The sequence below is a fragment of the Scyliorhinus canicula genome, chromosome 9 (genome assembly GCF_902713615.1).
Source record: "Scyliorhinus canicula chromosome 9, sScyCan1.1, whole genome shotgun sequence".
NCBI lineage: Eukaryota > Metazoa > Chordata > Chondrichthyes > Carcharhiniformes > Scyliorhinidae > Scyliorhinus > Scyliorhinus canicula.
This window is the reverse complement of record NC_052154.1, coordinates 28,814,560-28,832,524: the sequence shown is the minus strand read 5'-3', so window position 1 is coordinate 28,832,524 and position 17,965 is coordinate 28,814,560. Positions and strand designations below refer to the sequence as shown.

General features: G+C 44.0%; 1 protein-coding gene across 4 annotated transcripts in view; it reads right to left on the bottom strand.

The window, feature by feature from the left end:
* LOC119971178 (myosin-3) overlaps nucleotides 1-17,965 on the bottom strand; it is a 1,049,419-nt gene that overhangs the window by 275,722 nt on the left and 755,732 nt on the right. For all 4 annotated transcript variants that reach the window (XM_038806379.1, XM_038806381.1, XM_038806380.1 and 1 more), the window contains 3 exons: nucleotides 6,630-6,872; nucleotides 2,886-3,116; nucleotides 1,149-1,379 (listed from right to left, as the gene is read on the bottom strand). In XM_038806379.1, the coding sequence (XP_038662307.1) occupies nucleotides 1,149-1,379; nucleotides 2,886-3,116; nucleotides 6,630-6,872 (705 nt within the window). The remainder of the gene's footprint in view (nucleotides 1-1,148; nucleotides 1,380-2,885; nucleotides 3,117-6,629; nucleotides 6,873-17,965) is intronic.

The window sequence follows — 17,965 nt, the reverse complement described above, 5'->3', positions numbered from 1 at the left end:
AGACTGGGTGATCACTTTGCTGAGCACCTTCGGAATGTGCGCATTCAGGACCCTGACCTTCCTGTTGCTTGCCATTTTAACACCATACCCTGATCCCATGCCCACTTGTCTGCTGTTGGCCTGCTGCAATGTTCCAGTGAAGCTCAACACAAACTGGAGGAACAATATCTCATCTTCCACTTAGGCACACTGCAGCGTTCCGGTCTCAACATTGAATTCAACAATTTCAAATGATCACCTCTACCCCACCTCGACCCATTTGTTTTCATCCCATTTAATTTTAACTGTATTTTACCATTTCTTTCTCTCGCCTTTCTTTATATATGTTTAACCCCCCCCCCATCTTATCCACCTTTCCTTGTCCTTTCTCCCCTTTCCTCTCCCCCCACATCTACATCTGTCACAGTTTATGATATTAGTTTCTCTGCTGTTTGACCTTTCACACCTTTTGTTCTTTCTGGCGACTGCCATTAGCACTCTTTCCCCGTGGTTTGTGTGGCTAATAGTACCCCATTTCCCTGGGTTTCTGTTGTTATGACTCATCTTTCATTCTCACGCCACAGTATAAATATTTCCCACTTTCTCTGTCTTATAGCTTTGACAAAGGGTCATCTGGACTTGAAACATTAGCTCTTTTCTTTCGCTACAGATGCTGCCAGACCTGCTGGGATTTTCCAGCATTTTCTCTTGGGTTCCGTACCCTCTCTCGCTCTCAGCAGCCACCACGCTGGTTTCAGGGTTTTTAAAAGCACAAGTGAATCACGCCACTGGAAACTCGGTCCATTGGAGGCGAAGAATCGCGGAAGCCCTGGAGAATACCGGATCGGGCCTGCTAATGATATGCAAACAGTGTCTACTGCACATGCGTTCTGGAACGCATTGAGGGGGCGGTTGAGGTGCTGGAGCATTGCGATTTGGCGTCAAATTGGCACCTGCCGTGATTTTGGCGTTGGAAACAATTCTCCGCCACAGTGCCTTTCCCGATTACGGCGTCGGCTAACGGAGAATCCCGCCCGTGATATTTGTGTGCCCTGCTATTTTTTACATCGCGGCTTTTTAAATTTTATACACTTCTCCAGAAAAAAAGGAAAAGAAGGGAATAGATTCCCTCATACAATCTACACCTGAATAAATATATCTACACTTACCTCATTGTGATGAACTGTGGCCTGCTCCCGAAGGCTGCAAATGATCTCCTCACACTGGGTAACATGTTCTCGGTTTGCAGATAGGCCTTCTTGTGCAACATGCAGCTGTTTGGTCAGCTGATCAATACTGTCCTCGCAATTTTCCATTTGTCTGCACTTGTTTTCATATTGGTGCTGCACTGTAAGCATGTCATTCTGTAGCTTGTGGATTGTCTCATCGTGGTTGCAAAGCTAATTACATGGATAGAGAAAAGTGTTTCAGAATTAACATTCCTCCTCTGGATCACAAATTTTAAATTTAACTTTAGTGGTCCAAAACTGAACTGGGACGTTCCTTTCCTCTTTGCAATAACCACCTTGATATTTCATTTTCCTTATTCTCAATAATGTGGTCACAAGGTCAGTGATTTTCCATCTTCTACAGTGTCATATGCCAGAGTTTAGGAAACAGCAAAGTATATTATGGAGTTCACCTGACCTATAATTATTTATTGATTTTGGTTACGATGAGCACAAGAGCCTGCCTTTCGAGTGTTATTCAACCGGCTTCTTAGGCGATTTTAATAAAAAAAGCTTTATTCTAAGAATTTAGTTAACATTTCGGCACAACATCGTGCGCCGAAGGGCCTGTCCTGTGCTGTATTTTTCTATGTTATATTTGTAAGAATTATCAACTACAAACATAAAGCCCCCACACAACTACAGTAATGTATGTATAATCCTTAATGAATTCCCCCTTAACTGTTCCAATTCAAGACCAAAATCAAAGTAAAACCAGAAACCCTTTTTCAATGGTGTGGCCCAGCACACGGCACTTTTACTGGTATAAGACTTGTTGGTGGTACTCTGTTTCCCCCCTCAAACAGCAGGTTTGAATTCCTTCCAGAAAGCAATGATCTATTTTAAGTTATCAAGTAGTCTGGAAACAGCTTTTAAAATGAAGATAGAGAAACACTTCTTTCAACCTGTGCAGTTCAAACCAGTCCAAAACTCAAAGCAAAAGTAAAACACTCACAGAACCACAGCCCAGCTCCACCCACACAATGACATCACGGAGGCCATGTGATAAGACAAAAACATTTCTTAAAAGGACACTCCCATGACATCAGTCAGTCTAAATGTGTTATTAGGATCAAAAATAGGATATAATTTAGGAGAGGAGAAATCAATATTTTTTCATCATTCATTATAAGAAAAATGTATTACAAGAAGGGAGTAATGGAATATCGGAAAATATATTAATACAGATAATATGATATATATTTACAATTAATCTGTGAGAAGCCCCAGCTGGTGTGGTAGAAGGGGTCCACAGTATGTAATACACAATTACAAATATGTGAATGAGGGTGCACTTCACAAAGTGACTACAGCCTTGTTAATCACTCCCATTTATCAATTGCATTATTTTACATATAAACACACAGATTTCCCCACAATGCTTGGTTTCCAGGTGTGAAATCCCATTTAATTATGTGAAATAATCATGTTATTGGCTTCAACAAGCCCTCATGGTTTTGCTGACCAACCTAGCCTTTTGCGACATCTTTAAAGTTTAGACCAAGAAAATTCCAAAAATAATAGGCGACAGGCCTGAAATGCACATGCCTTCAGAAATACCACAAAAATAACTGGACTTTTATCCAAAAGCTTCAAAACCGGGCGGGTGGCTACAATTACTGATTGAATGTTTTCAATCAGAATTCCTACATTGCAGCCTTGCTTTGTTCTACTAACTTGTCTATTGGCATCTTGTAAGTCTGCTTCCAGGTTTTGCATTGTGTTTTCCAGTTCTGTGATCTTGTTCATACAAGTCTGGTATTTTTGTTTATAAAGATCCAACATGGCTTCAAGTGATTTGCAGTTCTGATTGGTTGCAGCTATTTGGTTCTCAGAGTCAAATTGCTGCTGTCTAAGTTGAGTTATTTCCATTTCTTGTTTGCGTATAATATCTTCGCACTGAGATACCTGAAAAACATGCAAAGATAGTGGGGACACAGAATTGTAAGAATTGATTAGTGAATGCTGCCAAATAATCTGAAAAGGGTATTTTATGAAAATAACAAACATTCAGAAAGATGTGACCAAATTTTAATCGATCACTGGGTTACTTTCTCCAATTTAATTTTTTTCAGACTCCAAAGATGACCTCTTGTGGTTGATTTATTTTGTTTTACTGATTTACCCATGCTTTGCATAAAGCGCAGAATAGGGCTGGGTGGATTAACACATGGGCTTAACCAAGTGAATTTGAGGCCCTCAGTAAAACTCATCATAAAGGCAGCACAGTGGCTAGCACTGCTGCCTTACAGCTCCAGGGACCCAGGTTCAATTCTGGCCTTGGGTCACTGTCTGTGTGGAGTTTGCACTTTCTCCCCGTGTCTGCGTGGGTTTCCTCCGGGTGCTCCGGTTTCCTCCCATAGTCCAAATGTGCAGGTTAGGTGGATTGGCCATGCTAAATTGCCCCTTACTAGGTTTACTGTGTTACAGGGATAGGGTGCAGGATGGGCTTAAATAGGGTGCTCTTTTCAAGGGCGGGTGCAGACTAGATTGGCTGAATGGCCTCCTTCTGCATTGTATAATTCTATTCTATAACACAGAAAAATTTCGTACAGCCACTGGATTGAAATATTGGGGGGGTTTTCTGTGCCCGCCCCCCATGGCATGATTCTTAAGGGGGCAGGTAGCCGACCATTGGACGGCGGTGAATCCTCTTCTCTCGCCGCTAGTAATGGGATTTCCCATTGAATCCATCTTCTGCCGCTGGGAAACCCTTGGCGGGGGTTCGCCGTTGCCGGGACTGGATATCCCGCTGGCGAGAACAGCAGGAAAATCCCCCCCCCCCCCCCCCCCCCCCCACACTGTATTTCTAAAAATCTCAAAGGGTTAGGGTTAGGGTTATGAAAACATGGAGGGAGAGAAGAAAGGTGCAGCTGAAAGCTTCCCCGGAGTTCGTCCCTGGCCCTGCACTCACTCCAGACCAGCAGAATTGACTTCCCCCAATGGAGACAGCAGCAGGTAGCTGGCCCAATGCAGGAACGGGCTCTGCAGGCTACACATGGGAGCAGCAACTACTTGGGGAATGGCCTCTGCATCTCCCAGTCACAAACTACCAGTCAGGATGGCAGCAGTTTCAGGAGAGAGGAGTTGAGTAATGGCTTCCCGGGTCAGTCAGAGAGCAGAACAAAAATTTAAATGACGGAATTCCATTTTCCAAATCACAGGCATTTTCCATCCTTGGCTCACATATTGCTCTCTTCTAAATTGTGAGGGCCAAATACAAAATTGGTTACCAGTTTGTGGAACACATCTGTATGCCATGGGGGAGATTTTGGGCGCAGATTAGTCGTGAGGGCAAACGGTAATGTGGGTGAAAATCTCGCGAGAATCGGAAAACGCGAATCTCGTCAGTGAGATCTCGTTTTCCAATTTTCCCTGTCCCTCACTCGTGACATCATGAGCTTTCGCCCAGAAAAAACAGGACCCTCATTTCAGTACATTTTAATAAATTATAACATAATTAAAGAGCTTCTCTGCCAAATACTTCCCCCACATTTAGAATCCCCCTCATCGACAACGTTACATCAGCGAGGTTTGCAACAGATGTTTAAAAACGTGAAGCAGTCAAGCGAAACCCGTAAGGGATGCAAAGGTAAGTATAGCCCTTGCAGGAGAGAGAGACATACTCGCTGGCACTGCCTGGCCATGCCACGAAGGTCCCTCTGTGACGCTCCATTGAGGGGGATTTCCCTTGTGTGTTGGAGGGGTGTTTTCCCCATGCCTGTGGGGGGGGGGGGGGGGGGGGGAGTCCCCATATCCATGGGAGGAGTGGGGGGCGGGGTGGAGGGTTGGGTTGGCTTGATGCTTTTGTGAGGGCAGGATTCCCTTTACCTGTGGGCGGGGGGGGGGGGGGGGGGGGAATGTTTGCCCTGGTGCGTGTGGGGGGTTCTCCAGATCCGAGTAGGTGGGGAAGTATTTTATTTTTACGTTGCTGACTTGATCAGCAATGGGCAGCACGTTAGCACAAGTGGATAGCACTGTGGCTTCACAGCGCCAGGGTCCCAGGTTCGATTTCCCACTGGGTCACTGTCTGTGCGGAGTCTGCACGTTCTCCCCATGTCTGCGTGGGTTTCCTCCGGGTGCTCCGGTTTCCTCCCTCAGTCCAAAGACGTGCAGGTTAGGTGGATTGGCCATGCTAAATTGCCCTTAGTGACCAAAAAGGTTAGGAAGGGTTTTTGGGTTACGGGGATAGGGTGGAAGTGAGGGCTTAAGTGGGTCGGTGCAGACTGGATGGGCCGAATGGCCTCCTTCTGCACTGTATATTCTATGTTCTATCAGGCCTTGCCCACCAGCGTGATGGCATCAGAGATGCCTGAATTATAGAATTTACAGTGCAGAAGGAAGCCAGTCGGCCCATCAAGTCTGCACCCAGCCCTTGGAAAGAGCACCCCATCCAAGCCCACAACTCCACCCTATCCCCATAACCCAATAACCCCACCCAACCTTTTTGGACACTAAGGGCAATTTAGCATGGTCAATCCACATGGTCAAGCCGGGAATCGAACCTGAGACGCTGGAGCTGTGAAGCAACTGTGCTAACCACTGTGACACTACCGTGCCACCCTTGTTTTTCTTTACTTCTTCCAGACTCTTCATCTGTTGCCCCCACTGGATGAACATCCTCCAGTTTGTCACTAGAAGGGTTCTTCGGCTACCTGTCAAGGTAACGGAGATGACGTCTCCCAGAAAGATATTCTGCCACCTCTGCTGGATCCAAGTGCAGCCAAGGGCCGCAGTATCCTCTGAGAAAAAAATGGCTGTGCCAGTTATATACCCAGAGCCAGCACTTAAGAGAGAAAAATAGGAAAATTACACCCCATAAGTGTGACCCCAAGTATTTGATCGCCTGTAGTCTTAATTCTCAGTCACTCTCCAACTTTGACCTCTCTGTCCTTGGCCTTTTACATTGCTACAATGTGGCTCAACATAAGCTCGAGAAGAAGCATTGATCTTCCGATTCAGCACTTTACAACCCCTAGACTCAACACTGTGTTCAACAATTTCACTTTATAACTATTGCCACCATTCTTTGGATAGCAGTTGTTGATGATGATTTTGCTATTTCCATGTACAGCTCCTCCAGACCCATATCTGGTTTCTTACCTTGCCCCATTCCAATCCAATTTTGCGTTGCATCATTATCCCTTTTGCCATTTAGCCTCTCCTGCCTTCCACACTATCAGAGGCCTTCCCTTTTGTTTTATTTCCTCCCATCTCCCTTTCCCTGCCTCTACATTGGTTAAAATCTGTCACAATACGAATGAACCACTCTCAGTTCTGATGAAAAATTATCAACCTGAAATGTTAACTTTGCTTCTCTTGTCACAAATTCTGCCTATCCTGCTATGTATTTCCAGCAATTTTTGTTTTTACTTAGTAAAGGCAGTATTTTGTTGTAAATACAGAAAAATATATCCTTACTTCTTGGACCACCTCTTGGTGTTGCTGGTGTGCATGCTGTAGGTCGGAATTCAGTCTGTCGACTGTAGACTTGTACTGCTGCAGTTTGGTCAACTTCTCCTGCAATTCCTTTGTAGACGACTCAAGCTCTTTCCGGAGTCGAGCAGTTTCATGACTAAAATGGTCTATGTCAGATTCATGTGCCTGTTTGAAAACTTCCAGTTCCTTCTGAAGCTGATCCATGGATTTCTCCTTACTGAGATTCTAAGGACAGAATTGGACATGTCTGAATTATGATATTGTCATTTTTTGACGAGTGCTTCTGCACGGGCAAAAAATACTTTTCAATTTGAGATGTAACAGTTTTGGACATGTTCTTGGTCTTCAGGTATAGGCACTGTATATTTTGCTTAGCAGCTAATTTTTACAGACAAGAAAGGGACGTTGAAAAGTATCCCAAGATAAATGTGCATAATCAGTATTTATAATTTACAATGTAACCCATAATTCATCTTTTTGCCGGTCTTAGCTCAGAAGCTGAGACGTGAGAGCACATAATCTAGGCTGACATTTCTGTACAATACTGAACGTGTGCTGTAATGTCAGAGGTGCTGTCTTTTGGATGAAGCATTAAACTGAGGCACTCTTGGTCACTGTTGTCAAGTTGATAATGCAAGCTGGAACTAGGCTGAATATAGGAAGTTCAGAGGGAAAATTAAAAAGCAGATAAGAGAGGCAAAGGGTGAGTATGAGAGGACTGGGCAAATTCCAAAATCTTCCATTTGAAGAGTAAAATGCTAGTAAGAAGAGGGGTGGGGCCAATTAGGAACCAAAAAGGGGATATATGGAGGTGGATGGTATGATTGAGGTGCAAAGTGAGTACTTTCCATCAGCCCTTACCAAGGAAGGTGCTGTCGAAATTGAGTTGATGGAGTTGAGACAGTGAATGGCCTAATAAGGGATAAAGAGTAGGTATGCACTTAAAGTTGATAAGTCACCAGAACCAGATGGGCACGCATTTGTGGATATTAAAAGAAGCAAGGGGAAAATTGTGAACACTGGCTATAATCTTCCACTTCTCCTTAGATACAGAAGTGGTGTCTGAGGACAGGAGAATTGCAAATGTCACCTCCTTGTTCAAAAAAGGGTGTGAGGATCAACTAGTACAATTCCTGACCAGACCCCAATGGTGGCTAGGATACTGGACAAAAACCCCTAAACTTTATTTAATTTTGTAAGACTATGGGGAAATGATAGCCCATTCCAGGAGCGATTACAAGAAGAAATAGGGATATGATATATCAAATAAATTCTATTACGAACTGTATTGAAATATCTTTATCACACCAGAAAATAACTTTCAATTATCCTGTAAACAATACTACTCAGTAGTGAATACAGTACTCTTAATTGCTATATTTATTCCCACTCAAACAAGGGGAAAAAAATCTCAGCTCTCAATCCACTATTAAGTACCATAGGACATAAGAAGACTTGCTTTACAGAGATGTCCTTTGAGAAAGAGAGATCTTTTGACACTGCTTTAAAGGCAAGACATGACTCATGTGAGACCCATGCAGAAACTCTGGCTGTGCTTTTTCAGAAGTTTTTTCGGCCGGTTTGTTCACCTTGCCAACCACACTCTTCTGTCTGCAGACATATCTTTTAAATGAATTGCAGAGAGCAAACTTGTGGTCACAGATCAGCTAAAACCTGCTTTCCCTGTAAAATTTGTGATAACGTAGTTCCACCCAGTAATCACATCAATTTACTAAACTGAAATCTAATTAACTCCACAGGAAATCCCCTTAATCCAAACAGAATTGCATTCATCCAAGTCTTTTACCTCTTGCTCCCAAACTATGGTTTTCAAACTTGAATTTCTTTTAAAACAGGATTGCAGCAGTCACACACATACTAATCCGGGCTTTTAACCCTTACTGTACCAAATACCTATAGTACAATACATCTGAAATTACTACATTAATCACAAAAAAACATCTACAGGCCAGTCAGCTTAACCTCAGTGGTGGGAAAACTTTTAGGAACAATAATCTGGGACAAAATTAATGACCACTTGGACAAGCATGGATAATTTTGGAAAACCGGCATGGAATTCTTAAAGGCAAAATATGTTCAATGAACTTGATTAAGTTTTGATGAGGCAGGAGAGAGGGTTGGTGAGGATCTTGCAATTGTTGAGATGTACATAGACTTCCAAAAGACATTTGATAAAGTGCCACATAATAGGCTTATTAGCTATGGAATAAAATAGTCCGTGGCAGCATGGATATGAATTTTACTGAGTGACAGGAAATAAAGTAGTGGTGAATGGTTGTTTTTTGACTGGAGGAAAGTATACAATGGGATTCCTCAAGGATGGTACTGGGAACACTGGTGCTTTTAAAAATATTAATGACCTAAACTTGAGTGTACAGGGCATATTATTTTTTTTAAATATTCACATGAAATGGACATTACTGGCAAAACCAGCATTTATTGCCCATCCTGAATTACCCTTGAAAGCAATTAAGAATCAACCACATTGCTGTGAGCCTGGAGTGACAAGTAGACTGGACTAGGTAAGGATGGAAGATTTCCTTCCCAAAAGGACATGAGTGAACCATATGGGTTTTTAGGAAAATCGATGACAGTTGTCATGGTCAGCATTACTGAGACAGGCTTTATTAACTGAATTTAATTTCCACTAGCTGCCATGGTGGGATTTTAATTCTATCCCCAGAGTATTAAGCCTGGACACATTGGCAGTGCCAGACTGGCATCCAGGTGGCACTGACAGGGTGCCAGGCTGGCATGTTAAGGTGCGCAGGTGGAATCACCAGTGCCAGGGTACCAACCTGCCCAAAGGGCATACATCTATGGGCCTCTGAATCCCTGGGAGACCCCCATGAGTGGCATTCCACCTGGTCCCTGTTTGTGGAGTTCAGTACTGAATGGTGCTCGCTCGTGCTTTCTGAGGTGATGGCAATTGATCCCAATGCCTCAGGAAACTGCACATTCGAGTGAGGCTCGCTGTCTCACTCCGATGTGCAGAGTTGTTAAAAGGTGTTCCTGCCCACACTGGGTGGGATTTACATCACAGCGTCTCATGGAACCAAGTTAGCAGTGCCAAGGAGCTAGGCTGGTACTGCCAAGGTGTGGCAGCTATCGGGCCAGGGGTGCTCTGCGCGGGTGTTTGGGGGGGGGGGGGGGGGATAGGGGAACCCCCTTATAGTGAGTTGGGCTTGGGGAAGGGGGAGTGGTCAGGGGTTGTGCCAAGGGCTCCAGAGATTGGGATCTCTTGCTACACTGAGGCGTTAGACGAGCGGAGCACCTCGGTGCAGAAAACGGCGCTATGTGCGGCTGTGGCTATGTGCGGCCGTAGCAGCGCGTTTCCCACCAAGGGGACTTTGTTCCAATTTGGTTTAATTGCGCCCAAAGTCTTGAGGTTGTAGACCATAGAATATACAGTGCCGAAGGAGGCCATTCGGCCCATCGAGTTTGCACCGACCCACTTAAGCCTTCACTTTCACCCTATCCCCGTAATCCAATAACCCCACCTAACCGTTTTGGACACTATTGTCAATTTAGCATGGCCAATCCACCTAACCTGCACGTCTTTGGACTGTGGGAGGAAACCAGAGCACCCGGAGGAAACCCACGCAGACACGGGGAGAACGTGTAAACTCAGCACAGACAGTTACCCAGCGGGGAATCGAACCTGGACCCTGGCGCTGTGAAGCCACAATGCTAACCACTGTGCTACTGTGCTGCCCTAAATATGTGTTTAAATATAAGCTCTTTCTCATTTGGTTGTGGTAAAATGCAGGCAAATTCTGGACTAAATTTTACCAGAACAAGTTTACAACAGCTCTTTTATAAAAAAAACAACTTAGCGTGGCCAATCCACCCACACTGCATATCTTTGGGTTGTGGGAGTGAGACCCACGCAGACACAGGGAGAATGTGCAAACTCCACACGGACAGAGACCCGGGGCTGGGATCGAACCAGAGTCCTCGGCGCCGTGAGGCATCAGTGCTAACCATGCCGCCCGACAACAGCTCTTAACCAAATTGTTTAAAATTTAAAAAGACAGCTGTTCCATATTTGTTGTTTAATTTGTTTAATACCAAAAGGAAGATGGCCCTGCAATAGATGTATTATGCATTATGCTGTCAAACCAGATGCTGCACTCGCTCTGCACTGAATTTGTGCTTGCCTTTAGAACATGTGTGAACTCATCAGTAATACTCTTGTCAATTTCAGTTTATGTTTGCATCTACTCTTATCTGAATGTACTTGTTTCTCTTACAAAATAAAAGGATACAGATTCTTAATTTATTATGAAAATATGACAAGAGGAATCTACCGCCTGAGAGCACATTGTGATTTTCAAAAGGGAATTGGATAATTGAAGAGAAAAAAACAAATCGCAGGGCTAGGGGGAAAAGGCAGGGCAGTGGGACTAGCTAAGTAGCGTTTAGAAATATGCATCGACACGACAGGTTGAATAACATTTTGTGCTGTTACCATTCCACAAGAATCGGACTATGAGAGGACCCGTATTCGAATCCGGGCTCTGGGTCACTGTCCGTGTGGAGTTTGCACATTCTTCCTGTGTCTGCGTGGGTTTCAGCCCCACAACCCCAATGTGCAGGTTAGGTGGATTGGCCATGCTAAGTTGCCAATTAATTAGAAAAAAAAAATGGTGTACTCTAAATTTAAATAAAGAATGTTTTCATTAGTTTTCTTTTAACACTTTGGACACAATTCTCCCAAAAAATGATGAACGGCGGGATTCTCCAGCTGCGTTCGCCCGACGATCGGAGAATCCCACCCGAGGTCAATGGATTTTTCCATTGTCGGCTTCTTACCCGTGGCGTTCTTGCGGCAGGCAGGGTGGAAGAATCCAGCCCTAAGTGACATCTTTGGCGAAAAACATGTTTTGATTCCCACTAGGTGTGTCGGCGCAATCCAGTTCGCAATCCACCCACACTTGCAAAGAATGATCCCCACATGAATCACACCAAGCCAGAATCCCCAGGTATCTGATTTGCTCAGCTCCGGGCTCAGCTGTTCACTGTTAACAAGGGGGAGCTATATTTAAACGGTCCGTCTGTACTCACTTGTAGTCAAACCAGGAGGATTTGGGTTTATTGTCATGTGTACCAAGGTACAGTGAAAAGAATTGTTCTGGGTACAGTCCAGACAGATCATTCCATACAAGATAAACATAGGACATACGATATATACACAATGTAAATATATTTACATAGGCATCGGATGAAGTATACAGAGCAGGCTGAGCAGTTGCCATACCAGGCTGTGATGCAGCCAGATAGGATGCTTTCTATGGTGCATCTGTAAAAATTGGTAAGAGTCAATGTGGACGTGCTGAATTTCCTGTTTCCTGAGAAAGTATGGGCGGTGTTGTGCTTTCTTAGTCGTAGCGTCGACGTGGGTGGAATAGGACAGATTGTTGGTGATGTGCACACCTAGGAATTTGAAGATGTCAACCATCTCCATCTTGGCACCATTGATGCAGACAGGGGTGTGTACGATACTTTGCATTGTGAAGTCAATGATCAACTCCTTAGTTTTGCTGACATTGAGGAAGAGATTGTCATCGTTACACCATGCCACTATTTTCTCTATCTCCTTCCTGTACTCTTACTCATTGTTGTTCAAGATCCGACCCACTATGGTCATGTCATCAGCAAACGTAGATGGTGTTGGAGCCAAATTTTGCCACACAGTTGTGTGTATAAGCAGCATAATAAGGGGCCAAGTGTGCAGCCTTGCGGGGCCTGGTATTGAGGATTATCGTGGAGGTGTTATTGTTTATTCTTAATGGCAGCATGGAGACCTGTTCCTCGATTCTTGGAGGGAGATTTGAACAGGCTTCTGGAAGTCATGGAGGAGAGGCAGGGAACCCTGTACCCCAAAGTAGAAATCCCGAAGCAGTGAGGCAATCCAACCTGGGATGGGTGGCTGCAGCAGTCAGTGGCAGCAGCTTGACACAGAGGACCAGCGTTCAATCCCATTAACTGAATGACCTAATTCAAGCTGCAGGGGTGAGTTCCCATCCATCTCCCCCTGGCATCAGTCCTGTTGGTCACCCATGGAATATCACTCTTATTCCACTCGCAGCCACCTTGCGCCCTCCCAACACCCGTCCTCCCAGTAGCCTCCTCAGAAGCCCCCTCATCACAACCCCTTAATGCCTAGACGTGGTACCCACACATGCCACCTGCTATAGATACCACGGCCCGCCAGGTGTCCAGCTCACAACGTCCTCTTATTGTCCCCGATAATAGCCGATAATAAAAAGGAGAGAGAGACAGGTGAGGGAATGCTCGAGTTGCGAGTCCTCACCCCTATATGAGGGAAGGGAGCTGGAGATCGTGGGGGAGGGCATGGAATTACTGACGCGAGGCTGGCCTGCACCAGATAAGTGAGGATCCACTGCACCTACATCCAGATGACCTGTCTCAAGTGAGTTATTTATTTCCCAAACCCATGTCCTTCCCTTTCACTGAACCCATGTCACGTGTTGCAGGATCTCCATCAGATGAGGCCAGGTCAACCAAAGTTGATGCCCCCTCTGCAGTCCAAGAAAGCACCTCAGAGCAAAGCTCCGAGCAGGACATGGACAACTCGAAACAACTTTCATGCACACCATCCATCAGCACAGAGACACACATCTCGGTGGGCAGAATTAGCACACCGGCTTCTGGGTCACTATCTGGTGAGCATCACACAGCTGCTGATGCAGATCAGATGAAGGCAGGAACTATCCAAGGGTGCAGGCAGTCAGAGGTCTGTTGTATTCCAGGACTGACCCCCAGCCAGATACTGAGCCTCCGGGAAAGGTTCGCCTTAAGCTGCTGGAGATGCAAAGGCAGAACTGTGAAAACCAAGAGGGGTTAACAGTTACAGTCCAGCAACTACAAGGACGATTGGTGGAGTCCGGAAGCCTTCTGTCATAGGAAATTGTGCTGGCATTGCGTGACACCCAGGCCAACACTGGAAGGATGGCGTCCGCAGTGGAAAGCTTGGGGCAAGACGTCCGAGCCATGAGTGGTGAACTCCAAGGCATGGTTCACTCTCTGAGGATCATGGCTGAGGGCCTTAATAGCCTGGCCCAGTTGCAGAAAGATGGTCCAGTCGCATAGGGATGGACCAGACACAGATAGACATTGTTGAGGCACTGAAGAGATTGGTCCATTTACATAGGATTATGGCTAAGGGGTCAGGCACCATGGTACAGACAATGGCGGGCCTCAGGACTGGCAGCAACAGGTGAGGTTTCTGGACCTCACTCCAGCTGCCCCTCTGTCCCATTGAGTAACTTGGGGCCCACAAACATCCAGAGGTAGTATGAAGCGTGGGAGCCCATTCCAGGGTTTTCCACCAAGGAAACTCAGGTAGTCTCCAGCTCTTCTGATTCCACCAACTCCTGACACCGATGCATCCCAAGGGTAGAACAGGGTGGCATGGCGACAGCTGTGACACCCGTAAGTTGGCCAGAGCCCTCCAGCGGATGCCCGCCAAGGAGATCACAGGCTACAGGACGTGTAAGGCAGCAGGTCTCCCTCACGTCTGATGTGTATCCTGGGGAGACACCTGACAAAGCACTAGGCCACAAAAGATTAAGGAGTTAGGAATTATAGGAGCATGGAGTGGTCATGGCTGAGGCCAGTCATCGTAGTTAAGGATTGGATAATTGTCACTTGAAATGGTCACCATTAAAATAGGTTGCACCTGAAAGCCGCAACACCCGTCTTTGGCCCCTTCCAAACAGGGAGGGTCTATCTCCCCATCTGGATTCTGATCCTCTTACAGGCTCTCCAAGCTATTCCACCAGTAAGAACCCATGAAACCCACAGTGACAGACATCCTAGAATGACAGCCTCAACACTTGCTGGACTGACCCTTGCCCTTTCTCCGCGCCCATGTAACTTTGGGCCAAGGGAATGTGCCCTGACCCATATGCAAGCATGAGGCCGAGAGTAACTGACAGCAGAAAGGCAGGAATCAGACTTAAGCAGAACCTGAGGAGCAGCACAGCTTTCCTTATCACCCTCCTGCTTCGACAAGTGACCTGCTGCTGCAGCCAACCCAGGCCCATCACCCTGCTGTGATGCCAAATAGACCCTTGGACAGTGAACAAGTTTACAACAGCACGGCTCATGGGGGCAATCGCCGGTTATGGGAGGAAGGGAAACTGTTTGGCAAAGGAGGAGGAACTGGTTAAGAGAAGGGGGGTTCAGGGTTCAGAGAAGGAGGGGTCTGAGATGTGGGGGGAGAGGGGGATGGGACGTTGACACAAAGCCCCCTATCTGGCGAATCTGCAGGCTATGGGGACCTCCCAGGTCCTCCTGGTCTGTCGGGCTAATCATTCCATACTGAGCTCTAGGGTTCATCTGCTGGGATAAATCCCAACACATCCCAGTGAATTCTCAACTCCCATCCCTGATTGAACAGGCTGGTCACATGATCCCTTCCTCAGCGAGAAACCCTTAAAGGGGTTAGCTACGACACAACTCAATGTTATTTTTTTTTGATTAGTTCTCCATCAGCATCGTTGGACAATTTTCTCTGTTAAATCTACTACACAAATAGAAACAGTTGCTGTTGCAGCTCCAACCAAAGTGGTCCTGACAAGAGAGGTTTGAGGGGAACCTATTTGAGAAATGTTGCAAAACAGGTTAAAATAAGGAAGAGGAGAAAATTCATTGAAAATTGGAAGGACAAGTGCCCAAATAAGTTTAGATACGATATGAATGTTTCCAATTTAAACTGTTAGAAATCTTTGCATCTGTATATGTGCCTTCCTGTTTCATGCATGTTGACCAAGTGTGGCAATTTTCTTCAGTGCTGAGAATACACTGCTAGCTTATGTGCTTAATAAAAAATTAATAGAAAACTCTAAGGTGTGAAGAATCATGAAAGAATGTAACATACTACAATTCAATAAGCAAGTATAATGAGAATAAAGAAACACCCTCAAGCTATTTAACATGAAGATTTTTTTCTCCATCCAATTTGTAACAAATTAATCAAATGTTTGAAGTCAGAAGAATTTATTTACGATGACATTTTAAACTTGAATGTCACAACTTTCCTGAGTGTTGACATTGCTCTTTATTAGCTACTTTTCATTATCTGTATTTGAGTAACTGATCTCTCCCAGCTTTCTCTCAGTTTAATTTTCATCTGGCCTATGCATCCTGTCACAACTGGTTCATCCATCTTATGTTCATGCAAAACCTCTGCCAATTAACTCTAACACATTTTATGCATCCTACTACTGCCATTATCCAATTGTTAATCCACTTAATATTGTTAATCCACTTGAACTACATCTCTGGCAAAACACGGCAAATAATGAATTATGTGAGAAATCACATCTTTCATGTGATAACACTTAAAATATTTACATATGCTCATAAGATAGAAATCTTTAAAATGGTCCAAAATTAGGCCATAATTAATATTGATAATGCATTCCCTTCATCCTTGTTATGTTTGATGTTTTAATATGTTGAATATTATCATTAATATTTCACAAAGCAATGGGGTGAGTTTTCAGAAGATGAAAGGGAGGTGTCTGGATGAGATATGTTTATTTTAGAAAGCAATATTGATTATGTTGAACGAAAAGACATTGTGAACGGTCAACAATGCAACACCAGGAACAAAAACAAATGCCTGCAAATCTGCAAAGACACAGAAAATTAAGGAAGTGTTAGGTATCAAAATCCATTAGAGCTGAGCATTCGTACACTTGTCAAATCCCAATTTCTCAAACTAACTAATCTGAAAACACCCTTTGGCAATTTAAAATGAGCCAGAAATATGAACATGTTCCTGTGATAGTCTTCTTTTTTGCCCCTTGATTAATTTTGAATGGAGCTCAAACAGTATTTGCATATAATTTTAGTGTGTCAGACCTTGACATGGAACCCTTTCATCAACCAAGCTTGTCAAACAGGAAATTCTGAATCTCATTTAGATTCTAATATCATTTTCATGATGCAGGATAGAAAAAAGTCTAAGATAAACCGCTTCATCAATCAAAATTAAGAAACACTTTTCCAGGAGAGTGCTGGTCAATCAGAATTCCAATATCCCTGGATGATTAAACATACCTGTTCTCTAAGCTGGAGGAAAGAAAGTAAATGTCCAAGTAATTTGCTGGCAATGAATACATTACTGCATCACCTTTACTGACTAACCTCAACCTTTTTTTCCTTTTTTCTGAGATTGTTGGCATACTGGTTATCATTCTGTACAGGACTGCATGCCTGATTACCTGTAAAATGCGTTGCCACAATCTCTTTTCAAATGAAGCAGAAAGAAATCATTAAAAATTAATGTCATGCCGGTTGCTTCAATACGAGACAAAAGTTCATGTAAATCATTTTGAAATATCACGTAATTTTCAGTGTATATGAATGACAGAAATGAATACACTTTATTACAATTTTAATTGTCAAAATTCTAAAATGATAAAAGGTCAGATGAAGAAGAAAGGTAGTAACTAATGATGTTTCTCGTTTGTAACATTGAAAATTAACCCCATTAGTGCTAAATCTCTTCTATTTTCTGCATTCATGTGTTTTTCATTCCCAGATGTGCAGAAACTTTAAGATATAAAGGTTTTAACTAGAAAAGATATTTTGAAGTCTGACCAGGTACTCCACAATGGCCTGTTCCAATATTGTACAGTCCTATGTTCTTAATTATAACAATACAATGTCCTAGAAATAGAATAACTATACTTGGAGGCTCCTATTTCTACATGATAGGTTTCATGGGAAATAGCAAGACATTTGCCAATATACAATAATTAAAAAGGCAAATGGAATGTTAGCATTTATTGCAAAAGATTGGAGTATAAAAGTAGAGAAATGTTGTTGCAATTCTATAAAATGGCTGTTGCTGAGACCACATCTGGAGTACTGTGTCCAGTTTTGGTCTCCTTATTTAAGATGCGGTGGCATTGGAGGCAGTTCAGAGGAGGTTCACCAGATTGATTCCAGAGATGAAAGGGTTGATGTTTAAGGAGAGATTAAACAGTTTGGGTTTATACTCGCTGGAATTTAGAGGGGTGAGAGGGGATCTGATCAAGGTATATAAAATACTAAAAGGGATTGATAAAGTAACCATAGGCAAAATGTTCTCCCTTGAGGAGCAATCTAGAATGAGAGGTTACAGATAGAGATTGAGAGGCAGTAGATTTAGAACTGAAATTGAGGCTGGGTGGCAAGAGCCTTAATTGTGGCAAAGGTGGGCTTCCGCTCTGAGGCCCTGTCTGCCCTGCCCTGGTATAAAATTACAATCAGGTCAG